The following is a 16,606-nucleotide window of genomic DNA, read 5'->3' on the forward strand; positions in this document are numbered from 1 at the left end:
GGGACTGTGAGAGCATTTGTGGAACAGACTTTGTGTGTTTTTTGTTACAGGATTCGAGCCGGTTCGGACAGAACATCCGCAAGGTGCTCCAGGAATTGAAGGACATGATCGAATCGGAGCTAAAGTCTAAGTAGGGGTGTGAGCAGCCTGTCTGCTGCATACCCACATGCACCCCTTGTTAGCATGCAGATCCCCAGTGCTCACAGAGAAGGGCCACTTTGTAGTTTTTTTTTAACTTAAATATATCTCAAATACAGAATGAATGCCAAAACTTTAGCGTAGGTGGGCATGACTGGTTACTGGTGAGATGAGGAGTGTTACATTCATTGGGCATTAATATGGCATTAAAGTAGAATTGCCAGTACATAATAACGATATATGTGTTTTCGGTAAAGTTCCATCTAAGCAGGTGGGCATCTAAGCAGTGATGACACAAATGTACACGTACATTTATTTATCCACATCAGCATATAATACAACACTCACTATACTAACAGTGCATAGAGTTCTTCTCTCTTGCTTCAGTGGGGGAAGTGGGCATTATTCATGTTATAAAATATTTTATCTTTTTAAATTAATTCACTGCTTGTTCAATGCATTTATTAAAACGCATTGTGCCTTCGGTTTTGGTTATGCTGTATCTTTTAAAGCTGAGAATGCTAAATAAAAGTTTACAAAATAGATTTTTTTCATATGGAACCAAGTTAGTATTTTTGTAAAAAATTGAGCCAAAATACACAACCATGGCTACAGGGTGCGACGATTTAGATGGCAACAGGTTTGTGCTACAAATACAAAGCTCTCCCGGATAGACTGTTGACAGGCTGTTGGGGCAATGCTGTTAGCGAGCACCTAACAGCACTTGGTAAACCCTTGCACATCGTGATTGCCTTCTAGCGTCCACGCATCCCTCGTGAACATATTTAGCGATACGGGCACTGGTTCTAGCCCGGTTGTTGGACTGTGTGGTGGAAATGCAATGGTTCTATAAAAATGTAATTTTCATATTGTCGAGAGGTGTCTCCAAATAAACACTCGGGACTTTTTTTTTTGCATATCATCAACACCAACGGCATGCAGTCTATATCATGCACATCCCGGGATGCACCCAATAGTCCTGTGATTGTGTAGCTGCTTGATAGTTGGTACTTTTGTGAAACTGGGTTTAGAAATGTTGCAAGAGCGTTACAGAGCACAGCTTGTAATGGTCGTTGTGGCACTTTAGTGCAAAACAAAATTACACCACCACATAATTACTATGTACTTGCCAATTTTTTAGTATTTCGGCATATGATGTATAATCCTACTTGTGTATTCTTATCCCAAATGTTTCTGCTGTCAATGCTTCAATTTTGAAATGTTTCTGCCAGCACTGATGGCTTTCAGTTTTTAATCGCAGTATTGGCCCCTTTTGTATTGCAATACCATCTGTCGGCAAACTCCCAGCCTCTCCTTGTAGGCTTCTGGAGCTTGTGACTGAATATGGTTGAATGCTGCCTTTCCAGGGTGGATAGGCGAGGGTTGCATGTAATTTCAGCAGACGGTTTGTTCCGCACAGTTGGCTACGTATGGTGCGAAATAACTTCTATATACATCCAATAGGAACGCAATAATGACGTAGCATCTTTTCTTTACCACCAGTGGAAATAGACATGCATAATAAACATCCGTGTGCAAGTTTTGTTTGAACATTCATTGGAAGAAAATCCAGTTGTATGCAATGCTAACTTGTTACGTAAAGCATACTTTTTTATGGATGTTTAACAAATTTAATGTTGACGTTTATAATTGTAAAGTGTTCTTATTGCTTCAAAACTTTGTTGTATACAGGTAATGTAATAATACCAGCATCCTGTTGGTGAATGCAACATGAACATTTTAGCAGGAAATGTTTTATTTTGTAGTACTTTCATTTCAAGTGTATATACACTGTTTGGGTGTCTATACAAATGCGTCATCTCATAGATGCCTTCTGTTGTTAAACATCAAAAGAATGTCACTCAACTTGGGGTTATACTGCGATTATTATAAATGTATAAATAACTCTTTCGGACTCAACAGATTTAATGTTTATACATTTATAGTTTTGTACTCATGTTGGTCATTATATTTTCTCTTTTTAAACTTCGATGATTGCCCTGAAGATTTACATTTGGAGACACACTCCTATATTTTAGACACGATGCAAACTGATGTGAATCAGGCTTCCAGGAACTCCCCAGTGGTCCTGTTTTAAAACAACAAACTTAATTTAAAGGGAATGTTTTCGAAAAAATGCGGTGTTTGAATTTTGTGGTCTTCCACAGTTACCATATTGTAAAATTTGGATGAGAACCTAAAGTAAATGTAACTTATACAAACTTCCACGTTTTAAGAACTAAATATTTTACTCGATGTAAACAATGCTAATCCCATATGCATTTTCCCCACTAAAGAATTGCATTTTTATGAAACACACTCGGCATATAAAATCATAAATTGTATTGCTATACTTTAAATGTCATCGTTTGGCTGACTTGGCAAAACATCTCTCCCAGTGCACGCAGAGTTTCAATGAAGAAAATGTACACTTCGCTGAGAGCCACATTGAGATGTAGCCATTCGATTGCATTTAGTTAGAAGTCATATAGGAGGGGGAGTACTGTCTGTCTTTACTACCATTCATGCTACTCTTAAAGCTATTTGAAGTTACTGAATGATCGCACGGACTAAATTAGCTCCACCTGAAGTGGAATGTTGGTAAGTTAAGAGACTAAACTTCGCTAACACATGCCTTGCTGGAGCTATTCACATCGCCGACGCACAAGAAAAGCCGTTCAATGCAAGCGACGAGTAGTGTCCATTCCTAGATGTTATATAAATGTGTGTGTTATTGTGATGCAAGAGCAATGCAAAGACTTGGATTTCTGATGGGTGTTTTGTCTTAAAGCAAAGTCGTGCAATGTGTGCAAAGTGAGTTATTCCCGTGGCTTGCATGATTCGAAGATCCTGTAATCTTGAACAATGTTAGATGTGCACAGAAGAAAACAACAATGCAAGTGAAGATACGGACTGATTTGACCATGGCTTGATTTATATTTTCGCTTGTACAATAGATTTATTTTATTTAGGTTCCCATGCTACATTTACATGGAATTTTATCACAATTTCTATGGTATTTTTCAAATTTTGTCTTGACAGCAAATACCATGCTGCCACCTCATTCCAATCTCAAGGGTGTAATAGATGATAACATTAACAGCAGTGTGTCTCCTTGAACATGACTCGCATATTCACTGAGATGGACATGAACATGTCAATATACCGCGTAAATATAAAATGTGTAAATGGTTAATTCCTGTAATACTATTTACAGTTGTGTTGACACCCATAGTTAAAATCCCATTTCTAAGCAAAATTACATCAGATTGAATTGTGCTTGCTTAAGAAAAGGTTCAACATCGGAAATATTAACGCATCGACTGAAAGTAGTTTTCTAGTGTTTAACACAATTTAGTTGTAATATTAAAGCAACCGGACTCTTTTTTTGCACACTTTCTGCGTTGCCCCGTTTTAAGTCCACTCATGCTACTCATGCTATGTTTGTGAATTTTAAGGTGGAGGAATAGAATGGTGTTTGGTGCTTTTGGTGTTTCCATTCAATGCTTTACCATGCACTGTAACCTAGGGCCAGGACCACAACTACCTGTGCAGTGATAATTCAAAGTTGATACCTCCTGCTGAAGCTTTGTGATGCAGGTAACAATAGATCGTGCCCGGCCCATTTTATCAGCATCCCACTGCAACATGAGCCACCCCTACAACTTTCTGGCTGTGAGGGATGTTTGACCATACGTGACGCTGTTGATAAAAGAAACATGATAATAGAACACATCATATTTGGCTTGTGTGCTTTCCTGTCCTCAAGTTATAGGTTACTTCCTTGAAGCTACTGAGATCATCACATGGGGTGTTTTGTGTTGTTTAACTGTCTGATCAATGCAATTGTGAACTGTGGCATTATTTAGCAATGTTGGGAATAAACTTATGGTGTTTGTGATCACGAAAGTTGTGCTTGTTTTCGTCATTTAAGATTAACTTTAATGAGAACACAATTTTGAGGGTAGCAAGTTCACTTGCTTGCTTGCACGCTTACGACCGTGAAAATCTTTCGGTCGTTTTTTAACCCACTTCCCGTGATCCAATCGAGCTGACATTTTGTACACAGACTCGTTGTGCGTGACAATTAATGTTCGTGAAATTTTTTCCCAAAATTTTATACTTTTTAGGACAAAAATATATTTAATTACCAATTGCTTAATGGTGCAATGCAATCATCTGACCCATAGGTGGCAGCCATCTCAAGCCAGAGGACGAGAGGACTCTAGCCGCCACGCATATAAAGGATTTATAGTGAAAAACTTTGTTTTTACGGGTTTACTTGTTAAATCCTTTATATTAATTTCGCTTGCTTGCTTGCACGCTTACGACCGTGCAAATCTTTCGGTCGTTTTTTAACCCACTTCCCGTGATCCAATCGAGCTGACATTTTGCACACAGGCTCGTTGTGCGTGACAATTTATTTTCGTGAAAAACATTTTCCAAAATTTTCCACTTTTTAGGAAAAAAAAATTCATATTTAATTTAAAATACCAACGTGATAAAAATGAAACTCTTACTCAAGAAAAACAGAAATGAATAATAAAATAAAACCGATGCCATGCATATAAAGGATTTATAGTGAAAAACTTTGTTTTTACGGGTTAATTTTTTTAAGCATTTGATGCTTGTGAGGTAGTTTTAGTGTCGGCATTGATATTTCATGCACTTTAAAAATTGTAAAACAAGCAGTTGTCCACCTTGTCATAAATTGTATGAGGAAGATGTTATAAAAGTACTTGTGGTCCCATCAATAGACCTCTGTATCCACATGAAGGGCAGACTTTAATATTCCCTGAAAAAGTTAATTCGATGTCAATCATAACCTTCATTCTTAATTTGGAGCTTTCGTGACTGCAGGAATTACTCTTTGGTTATTTCGGTAAAGTCACGTATAAAGAGAAAATAAATTAAATACTAGCATACGACGTTTCGATTGCAACACAAGCAGTCATCATCAGGTATAAATGAAATAGAAACACAAATCTAGTAAACTTAGAAATGTAATGTAATACAACAGAGAGTCGGATAACATAACAGTCAACACCCAACCTGGTTGATTACGTTCTTCCTGAAAATGCTAAATTTGAGAGAGAGATAAAACACAGGACCAGAGACATATAGACAGACATATAAGTAGAGACATATCACAGAGATACATAGACACACAGAGAAACCACGCCTCTGTGTCGAGGCCTTAAATAGAGAGAGGGGGCGGAGAGAGAGGGAGGGGTTAGAGAAATTAGCATGTCAATGAGTGGCACGCTGCAGAAAGTGTGTCTCGGCTGTTGTCCCTCTCCCTCTGCTTTTGTCTGTTCTTCGTGTTTGCGTCTTGTCTCTCTTTAAAATTTCACACTTAACTTCTAACTTAGCAATCTTTGAAAAAACGTAATCAACCAGTCTATGCGTTAATTGTGTGTTGACCGACTCTCTGTGTTGCATTACATAACATTTCGAAAATTTTGCTAGGTTATTTAATTCAGTGTGTCTTTCCCTGTCTCCTCATTTTTCCAAGCTTCTGCAGCGTGCCACTCATTGACATGCTAATTTCTCTAACCCCTCCCTCTCTCCGCCCCCTCTCTATTTAAGGCCTCGGCACAGACGTGGTTTCTCTGTGTACCTATGTACATCTCTCTCTATGTATCTCTGTGATATCTGTCTCTACTTATATGTCTGTCTATATGTCTCTGGTTCTGTGTTTTATCTCTCAAATGTAGCATTCTCAGGAAGAACGTAATCAACCAGGTAGGGTGTTGACTGTTGTTATCCGACTCTCTGTTGTATTACATTACATTTCTAAGTATACTAGATTTGTGTTTCTTATTTCATTTATACCTGATGACGATTGCTTGTGTTGCAATCGAAACGTCGTATGCTAGTATTTAATTTATTATTTTCTCTTTATACGTGACTTTACCGAAAGAACCAAAGAGTATAACCTGCATTATCAGAGCTGGTGAATATACATATTTTTCTGTGCATATCACGACCAACAACGCTGCATTTCAGAAGCCAGTTTAATCATGGGTGGTTGAAATATGGAAATCTTAACTCCGCCTTTGTGACGTCACTCCAACGGCTCACGCGCCGGCGACCATCTTGGACGGGGGGGGGGTGTTCCTCTCCCAGCCGCCCTTACCCCGCTCCAAGATGGCTCCCACAGTGAGGGAGCCGTTGGGGGGGGAGGGATCTTGACACCTTTCTAAATATGGCCGCCGGTGTGTGAGCCGTTGCAGCGACGTCACAGACCCGTCACGCAACGGACAGCCATATTGGTAAAGGGCGAGAACTCGAACCGCGTGCGGCCAACCAACGGCACCACCCCTCCCCCTCCCTCCCTCACCGCGCACGTGACACGCTAATTCAATGCAACTCGTGCGGGCGTCCCCACGTAAGATGGCCGCCTGAATCGGCTTCAACGAGCCCAGTTTGGAGGGCGCGCAGAGTGGAGGGGGGTTGGTCACCGGCATTGGCGGCTTCTTCTCCTCCTCCTCCTCCACCGTCCGACCCCCTCCGCACCACCGCGCCCGGGCCGCGCTCCGTCTCCATCCGTCCACACCCCCCTCCCTCCACCACGCCACCGCGTTAACTCGCACCCCGTACAGTCACAATGGACGCCGCCGCCGCTGCCGCCGCCGCTGCCGCCACAGTAGGAGCGGCGGGAGGCGGGAAGCCGTCGATCGACGTGGTGTACCAGGCCATACAGGCGCTGTACCACGACCCCGAGCCCGCGGGCAAGGAACGCGCCTCCGTTTGGCTCGGAGAGTTTCAGCGATCGGTGCGTGTCCCCTCCCCCTCCCCCCTCTCTCGGCCCGCGGCGCGTCCAGGAGAGGGCGCAGGCTTTGGCCTACCGCGGCCGCGTGCTCCACCTCCTCCTCCTTATCCTCTTTGGCCCGCGCGTTGTTTTCGTCATTGGTGTGGTTTGTGTCGTGCGTGTCTTGAGGTGTATGATTATGTGCTTGTTTTACGTGGCGTCTTGTCTTAAGCGTGCGTTTGTTTGTGATGTATACGCGGTTTGCGTGCGTTTCGGTAGAGCGGTAGCGACGTGGTTAGCGCACTGCGCTATTTACCCGGTGAACTGATTTAGATTCTAAACCATCGCTAATATCAGTAATGAGTGATGTCTGAACTGGTCCTGGGTGTCCACACCCTTGAACTCGCATTGACCAGCGTGGTGAAGTATGGTCAAACAAGCCCCCATGCGAGACGCTGCGTGGGTAGGGCCTTAACTCTCACCAGCGGATTTACAAGGCCTGTGGTTTGTTTTAATGTTTTAATGTTTAAATTGAGAATCATTCATTGAAAGGCAGTCCGTTGTCCGTGTATATAAATACTCTGATGTCTAGCATATGATGTTAACTTAATGTATACAGTACATATTTGAAAACGTTTTTGTCGGTCATATCGCGTAAGTTAAACGTGTCGCAAAGTGTACATTTGTATCGATACTTTTCTGTACTTAAGATATGTATATGCTATTAATATCACGTTATGTTCATTATATTCATACATTTATGTATGGAAATAATGTTTTTCTTTACAATCACAAGTACACTGATATATTCATATGCATTTACAGTAAGCACGATACATAAAATATGCTTTTATAGAGAGTACATTGATATCCTGTCGTACAACAGAATATACTTTAGTCTATTGTACATCAGTCATGTTCAGAATTTATAGACTGGAGCACTGATGGGCTATGAAGCTCTTCACAGATGTCAAAGGGCGGGTCAGCATCAAATGCGTTATAACATCTTGTGTTTGCCGACGACATGGCCATGAAACCAGTGCAAAGAAAGCACAGGGAATTTTATAGGTACTTAATGAAAACGATGGCAAAGTGACGGATATGAGCAAAACAAAGGTCACCTGTAATTCCACCAGATGAAGATATTTGTTGGAGGGATACAAATGGAAACCGCTGGGATTGTTCTTGAAGGTGGACGAGGATAAACATAATTGAAGAGTGATGAGGCAGTGCAGACTGGAGTAACTTTTAGCAAAACTAAACTTAAAGACAATAAAGTACGAACATGTGTAAAGAAGTAAAACAAATCTGTGTATCGTTGCCTGTTGTGACTCATCAGAAACGTGGACATTGAAGTAAATCGAACAAATGTTGAAAAGTGCACGTGCTTGGAATTACGTTTAAGTACAGCAAATGGAATACATGGATCAGAGAACATAGACTTTATAAAGATCAATTATTGGGCATGAGCAGGACACATCGCTAGAAGGGATCATCGCCTGTGGTCGAGACTAACAGTGGACTGACAGCCAAAGGAGGAACGTGTCTCAGAGATGGAGTGATGGAATTGGCTCGTGTGCTGATGCGAGATTAATTGTTGCATCGCAGGATCGTCATAGATGGTTGGCACGGGGACGCGGTTATCCACCAGTGGGGGTAGAGAATGACTGGTGATGTTGATACTATACATGAATATACTTGTATATACAGTACATTGATACGTTTCCATGTACAGACTTTCATAGGCTGTGCATTCAAAGACATAAATAACATTAACTTGCTTTCACGTAAATACATTGATTTACAAAGACAAAGGTCCCCCGTATATCCATTAACAGACTGTTGGGGCAAGTGCCGTAAGCGAGCACTTCTGATTTACAGTCGGTTTCACGTATATTAATATCCTCTGTACATTGACACGCATTCGCATGCGCTTGCTTGAACGCATAATTCATATCCATGATGCATTCACACCAGTGGCAAACAACCCAAGAAACAAATCTTTACCATACTCTTCAGTGCACACCATTGCAGTGATGCTACTACGGTATATAGCTACATTGGTGTTCCTGAAAGTCACTTTAACGTTTTCTTATTTGGGCAGCACCAAACTCGTGGAGAAAAGTCTCAGACCACCGTCTTGGTACATTTTGTAAAATAAGGGCTGGCTGAGACAATTTCACTCCTTTGCTCCACATGTGCCTTTTCGATGTCGGACTCATGCGTTCAAATTTATTTTATTGACTTGTGCCCATAGCTGTCGTACATACTACACATTATACACTGGGTTTCTAATGAAAGGGAGTGTTGGAGAAATTTCTGCAGTGATATGAAAAGAAGCATCTACACTCGATATGCATTTCAGGAATTTAAACAGAGGAAGAGGAGCGTATGGTTCAGGCACTAAAATCAGAATCCTATTAACTTGACAAAATAAGTGTGCTTGGGCAGGATACTGCCTGCAAAGAATGATAGCCGATGGGCAAGACTGGTGATGGAATGGCAGCCAAACTCAGGAATGTACCTGAGAGCTTGACCACTGTGGACACAGAATAGAAGAGAGAGGGATTGTGGCTTCTTTGGGCCATGAAAGATCACAACATTATGGCTTAATTCACTAGTGGATAGACCATGACTGATGATGTCGATTATTATGATAATATAAAACAAATTCCATAAATGTTCCTATAATGCATTTTATATATAAAAAAGTACCTGTATTTGTAAAATAATGCTTGAGTGAAATATTTAAAGGAAGTAAATGTGCTGTTTTGTCCTGCAAAGTAGTTGACTGCAACCCCAATGATAAACATCCAGTCACATATACCTACTTTTCACACCATCTAATTGTTACACTAAAATGCATTGACAAACCAGACAACGGAGTGTGTTTAACTATGGCAGTTCATGAAGGTGAACTAGTATAAATAATGAAATAGAGGTGGACAAGAGCAGGTTAGGGTGCTGTTGGGAATCTGAATTTCATGAAACTTATCATTGTACCTCAAGAATAACGTTTCTCATAATTGCATTTCGCACCTGCAATACCCTATGTATTATAAACATGGACATTGACTACGGGAGTTGAATAAACGCTCAATAGTCTGTAAAGAGGTATGGATAGGTGGTTGCTTGGAATCACATTGAGAGACAAAAGAGGGACATGGATTTGAGAACACATGTAAAATTCATATCGACTGTTAAGAAATGTAATTGGGCTTTGACGCAGGACAGGTCACCAGAAAGGATGATGGCCAATGGTCAAGACTAACAAATGGAGCAATGAAATCAGTTTGTCTCCAACAGTTTATTTGAGCATATCTCATGAGGGTTGTTTCGATAATTTTGCTCTGGTGAAATCTACCATAGTCCAAATAAGTGCATCTTCCATTGGGCTGTTGAATCCCTTTACTGCTGTAGAACATCCCTAGCATTTTTAACTATTAAAGCAGGGAAGGCCACTTGAGGTGTTTTAAGGTCCATTTTGCATGCAGGGAGGAAACCAAGAGTACCCAGAGGTGATGATGCTCAAATATTTGCGGAGATGGGTTGACAGACCTTATGAGTTTCTATGCCATATTCAGGCCACCTCGCAGCCCTATGGGTTTGGGAATTTTACAAATCTGTGTGATTCGCTAAACCTTGCCTCCAAAGCAATGGCTTACATTAATTTCCCACAATGCCTTGGCAATACTATAGCTTTACCCAATTGGTGGCTCCTGATTGTATCATTGACCTGAACATTGCCCCAATCCAAGCCTTAAATCTAGTTCAGCCCTAAATCTATCCTCAAACAGAAACCCTAACTTTCGCCATTAACTTTAACCGGTATATAGTATTTGTATGGAGTTATCTCTTCGCTGATGGAAAATGCACTAATATTTCAGTGTTCGCTGAGTATTTGCCAGATGCTGGTTAATATGCCTTTTTTTTATTAATTTTAATTAAAATGTAGCATCACTGATATGATTTCCTCTACACCAATCCACATCGACCAACTAATTGAACTATTGTCAAACAACTCCCATGACTGACCCGGCATGGGAAGGCCTTCATCCAGCAGTGGATTGATAGAGGACTGTAATTATGAGGTGGAGTTGTGAATGCTCATTGTCCAAATGTGGCCTTTGACAGTGTGAACAGATGGCCATGCATTGCCAATGTGCGATTATGATTATGGGATGATGCAAAATAATGCGCAGTAGCCCTTGTTGACTGCCATTTTTAACATTCACTGCAGTGTGTTAAATGTACTTGCTGTGGTGTGGACCATTATTTATGGATTTTACGCTTACACCAGTATACCCATTGGCAAGAAGTGCAAGGTAGTGTTTTGTAGGCTGTCCATTTTCCAATAGAATTCCCATGTGTCTGATGGCTGAACTTTGAAAATTTGCTGTGTGCGCCATTGTAATGCAGATTGTATGAAGTCTACAAGTACTGCTGTATATTTGTGCCTTATGCGATCGATTCCGTCTAGAGAAGTGGTTAATTTTCTGGTCAAATATGTGACTCGGTGATGCAGGAATATTTTTGGCAGATTTTTGTTTGCGTCAAGCGTGGTTTGATCGAGATGAGTGGGCTGGCATATCATATATGCTGAAGCTTAATTTATGTTATCACTAATCGCTAGGAGTTGGCATTGGTATCAGGTATTTTGTGTAAATTAGTGGGTTCATAAGCAGCTGCTGGGTTTCATCATACCCTGCATTTGTCTTAGGCCACTTTTTAAAATAAAAAAAACTGCTCCAAGACAAAAGTTCCGAACTAAATTAATATTTGGATCCATTCCTTGTTCAAATCCGTCTGATCAAGCCACACTTCAAGAAAAAAACTGGGTGGATAAGACGAGAACCTAAGGCACATAAAATATAATCTCTTGTTTTGGCCAGGTTCACTAAGTTTTGCAGTGCTTGTTTATTAATAATATAGCTAAATATCGGTAATGTAAGCACAATAACCCAACGTGAAAATAGATTTTTCAGCCGGCAAAGTGCTTGCACATATGGTTGGAGCTGGCCGTGCCTAGTACCAAATCACCTGGAATGTGCCTAACCTCATTAGATATTGAGAAGCCAAGCAGGCTTTGCCTGGATCGTGATTGGATAGGTGACCGCATGGGTAAACTGTTATAGGCCCCCTTGGACATCAGTGTGGGCAGCAGAGAGCAGTACATATGCATTTCATTGTATTGCTATGGCTCCATATTTATGCCACCTGCACTGTACTTCTGTTCTACCACAATTACATTCGCCGTCTTCAGCAATCTGCACTGAACATATTTGTGTAATATGGGCTAATAATACCAACAGGGCATGGCGAGTCCCTTGTTCAGGAGTGTACTCTGATCGTGATGATCACATTGCAGTATGGTGAGAGCAATGGTGTGGGGGAGTCCTTTATCCAGCAGTGGTTTTATCATGCCTCTATCGCTCCCCCCCTCCCTTTGCCACACACGTGCAGATGTTCGCGTGGGAGATCTCGGATCAGCTGCTGCAGATGCGACGGGACGTGGAGTCTTGCTACTTTGCGGCGCAGACCATGAAGATGAAGATTCAGTTCGCCTTCTTTGAGCTGCCAGCTGACACGCATGCCTCCCTGCGCGACTCCCTTCTGACGCACATCGAGACGCTCAAGGACGTGTCACCCGTCATCGTCACCCAGGTGGCCCCAGTTGCCTTGTCCAGACCACAGTTTGCTGTAAAAGTTTAGTTTCCTACCGAGGGCAGTTGTGTTTGTGGCTTCGGTCACTAGCCAATCACTAGCCAATTAGAGGGTCTAATGCACGTCATGCGTGATGTTACCATTTATTCTATTTTTGGTTCATTACCTTGCTATTAGATATTCTGGGTTAAATACCTTCTGTTTTTTTTTTCCTGATCTTCAACGACAACTACCACTTCAATCTTCAGTTGCTTACTTTTGATTTTCCTTACTCCTGCACCAACTATGTGAAACAACTTCCCATCAGCGATGCCTCTGAATCTCTCTCATTAATAAGGTTGCAGCAATATGATCAAACTAATATATAAAATAATATCCACAGTAATTCCATTGTCCATTTTTCAAAATATAGTGATAAGCATTAATTTTATTTTTTGGAAACTTTTGCAAGATATTAATTAAATGTAATGCTCTATAAATAAAGTTGTAAATAATAGCTATTATACATAAAATGAGTGCAAAGCAAAATTGTTTTCAGAATAATTGACACAATGACAATTATATTCCACTATCATTCAAAATGCATCATGTGCATTATAAACACGACAGAATGTAAGCATTATAAAGACATGCTTGTCTCAGAGTTAACTACACTTGAACTTTTAAGTAATATTTTTTTATTCATATAAGAAGTACAGCAAAGCCATAAGACGTTTAAAAAAAAATACAAAGGTGTGGAACACTGATGTCGCAATTGATAATTTCAATTTTCAATGTGTCCTGCAGAGCATTCACTCGCTGTTGGAGAGAGAATGACAGCATAGCGGGAAAGGCAGCCAGGGAGAGTCGGTGCCAAATACCACTCTGATCTCCTGTATGATGAGGTTGTATCAGCCATTTAATGATTGTTTATGTGTGGGAGCAAACGGAGCACCCAGATAAAGTTCATATGTAGTGGCAACACGCTATCCCATACAGATGGAACAAATGGAGATTAGTCCACATTTTCTGCCCTGTCATTTCCTCGCGAGTCAGGCAATGGCAACCTCGATGCCCATGGGAAGTCAGTTTTGTGACATGTGATCCATTCACCTTCACTTGCCATCACTGCCCCGCAAATATGGCTTATGTATGTATATTGAACGTCTTTTGCACCATACTTAGCCAACCGTGTTAATCGGAGGTGTGGGGGAAGGACAACAAACTACACACAAGAAGCAGTTCTCAAGAAAGGAGATTTCAGTCTAAATTTAAAGTGCATAGCTCCAGTGGCTTCCTAATATCGGATCATGCAATTTTATGTGTTCTGAAAATGATACCACAGTGGTCCTGGACGCTAGCTAGTTAGATGATCAAATGAACATCACGTGGGATATAACTGCTTATAATATTTTTTTTTATAATCTTAAAGATTCTTCATTTTCTTGCAATTAAGAGTTCTGAGCTAATTTTGCTGGATTTTCTTCCTGCTGTTTCTGCTTCAGCCAACATTGCATCCTCAATCTTCCACTGCTTACTTTAGTAATCCTTTCCACTGCCACAGCTATGTGGAAAAACATTCCATCACCCAGCTTCTGCATATATCTCTTATTATACTTGGGCTTGGGAGAGTGGTGGTGCAGTGGTTAGCGCACTGCAACATGATTCATGCGACCTTAGTTTGATTCTTGGATTTGACTAACATCCTAGGCTGCACTATTGATGCTTCGTTGACCAGCGTGGTGAAGTATTGTAAAACGACTCCCATGACTGACACTGGGAGAGGTTATGTTTATCGAGCAGCGGATTAACAGAAGTCTTAGGTTATTAAGGCTTAATTCTAAACAATCTATATACATGATGTATTCTCTTAAACGTTAAGTTTGTGCATATTGAGCTCTTTACGTAATTTTGTTCAGCGGAATTTAATGTTTAATCTGTGCAGAAATTTCATGGTAAGTATTAGTGTTACCCAGCTGAAGGAGTTCTAAACATTGCATTTCCTTTTAAAGAGAAACGCCATAGCAGACAAAGTACTGGAAAAAGTGTAGCTTAAAAAGAAAATGTAAACCGATGACTGTACATATGTTAATCACATGTAACGCATACGGTAATTAGGATGAAAGTTTTTTTGCATGAAAACTAATGGCATCAGCTGTCACTTAAATATGTCCGTAGTGTTAGAATATACATAGCTCCCTTCATCAAGACAACCTGAGAACACAGCACTTAAAAGATAATATCATGGACTGTTTTTTAAATCTTGTAATGTTTGTCGTTGGTGAGGTTTGCATTGTATTATTTGAAGAAAAAGTCGAGTCATTTCAAACTCAATGCACAATCTCTTCCTTACAGCAGACAGTGAAATGTGGAGAGAATGGCCTTACTTAACAGCATAAATTATGGATTACATTAATGTCCATGAAAATGTTTGTGAATTCCAATGATTACGGCTATTGAACTGGTATGGGGTACATGTTTGCCTGTGAAAAGTTTTGCTGTTTTAAATGTGGAACAGCATTTAGCTTAAGAAGTTTAAATATAAATTTTGCATAGGTACTGTTTATGATGACATAGTGTGTATTTTTGTTAACGGTTGCATGATGAAAAGAGTTTTATGTTATGAACATCGGTGAACAAAAGGTCAGCAACATTTTTCATTATTCATTAAGTAATATGTCATAACCTCAGTTTTTAAAGTTTTGTTTCCAGTTACATTGCCCATCATATTGTGCCAGTTGTGTTTGTCTATTCACAGAACTTATTCCAGAAGAGGGCATTTTTTTACTGCTTGAAGTACCTGCTTAACTTCAATACACGAGGCGTAACAAAAACATCAAAAAATACTCTAATCCTTGAACATGATTTCAGAATTCTGTGGACTTCCACGATTGTGTTCCAGTGTAACACATGCTTTTTTGCCAGAGTCTGCGGATTGTGTTGTAATGTTTTGTGTGGTTGTCCTCATGGAACTTTTGTTTGTTTTAATCCCCAGCTGGCACTGGCGATAGCGGACCTGGCCCTGCAGATGGCAACTTGGAAGGGCTGCGTGCAGACCCTTATAGAAAAGTAAGTTTGGAGCCAAGATGACACAAGTGTGGTTTGCGAAATGCAAAAGCATGGGAAGTTACATAAGTAAAAATATAATGATTGTGAAATAGTGGTGATTTAACCCAGAAATTGCTTATACAGCAATCCCATGCTCAAGTCATCAAATCACGCTGATTCTTAACACTCGTATATTAATTGAAAGTTTATAATGTAATTAAGATACTTTCTCAGCATGTACATTTTATGACGTTGGTCTTCACTACATTAAACACCAGTCTATGGCATGTGGGCGTTTGGCAAGCATTGGTGCAGAGGTTGTGCACTTGGCGACGATCTCACCTGGCTTGATTCAGTTATCTACTGATACATCAGTATCATATGGTGTTCCAACCTGTCCTGAGATTCACCGAGATAGGCTGATCCTTAAAATAGTTTCTAGTCAGTTCGTTAACATCAGCATGGGGGAGCCAAAATTGGCTCTGAATGGTGTTAGCCATGCCATCTAGTCACATGCCTTGTTGTTTTTTATAGGTCCTTGTTAACAGCATTGCCTTTACAATCTCCAAAACTAAAAAGGGACATTAGGTTTGTTTGTCCCCTATGTTGTCAGTAGAGGGCAGTGCAGCAAAACCCATTGCACAACACTGCCTAACTTCACCACCCCACACTTACCAGCGTTGTGAAGAATGACCAGACAAAACCAAAGACAACCACGGCTTGGAGAGACCCTCATCCAGCGGTGAATCGACGCAAAGGCCGTTCGTGTGTGTGTGTGTGCGCGCAGCTCATGTAGTTGCTGTCACCCACTTGTGTTTATGGCTGAGCCAGGTACGGCAACGATGTGTCGTCGCTGCCCTTCCTGCTGGAGATCCTGACCGTGCTGCCCGAGGAGGTGCACAGCCGTTCACTGCGCATCGGTGCCAATCGCCGCACGGAGATCATCGAGGAGCTGGCCTACCATTCGGCTGTGGTGGTCACCTTGCTGGTGAGGGACCCTCCTACTTCATTTTTTATGTATTT

At 40.9% G+C, this 16,606-nt stretch overlaps 2 protein-coding genes across 4 annotated transcripts in view; both read left to right on the forward strand.

Moving 5' to 3' along the window:
- Positions 1-4,047, forward strand: part of LOC144720251 (carnitine O-palmitoyltransferase 1, liver isoform-like) — a 42,057-nt gene extending 38,010 nt beyond the window's left edge. For all 3 annotated transcript variants that reach the window (XM_078596832.1, XM_078596833.1, XM_078596834.1), the window contains exon 19: positions 51-4,047. In XM_078596832.1, the coding sequence (XP_078452958.1) occupies positions 51-134 (84 nt within the window). In that variant the 3' untranslated portion in view covers positions 135-4,047. The remainder of the gene's footprint in view (positions 1-50) is intronic.
- A 2,518-nt stretch (positions 4,048-6,565) lies between these two features.
- The window catches only part of TNPO3 (transportin 3), a 68,801-nt gene continuing 58,760 nt past the window's right edge, over positions 6,566-16,606 (forward strand). The window contains exons 1-4 of the mRNA XM_078596835.1: positions 6,566-6,916; positions 12,356-12,556; positions 15,531-15,604; positions 16,415-16,571. Of these exons, the coding sequence (XP_078452961.1) occupies positions 6,749-6,916; positions 12,356-12,556; positions 15,531-15,604; positions 16,415-16,571 (600 nt within the window). The 5' untranslated portion in view covers positions 6,566-6,748. The remainder of the gene's footprint in view (positions 6,917-12,355; positions 12,557-15,530; positions 15,605-16,414; positions 16,572-16,606) is intronic.

Source organism: Lampetra planeri, chromosome 8 (genome assembly GCF_965212315.1).
Source record: "Lampetra planeri chromosome 8, kcLamPlan1.2.h2, whole genome shotgun sequence".
In the NCBI taxonomy this organism is placed as follows: Eukaryota; Metazoa; Chordata; class Hyperoartia; order Petromyzontiformes; family Petromyzontidae; genus Lampetra; species Lampetra planeri.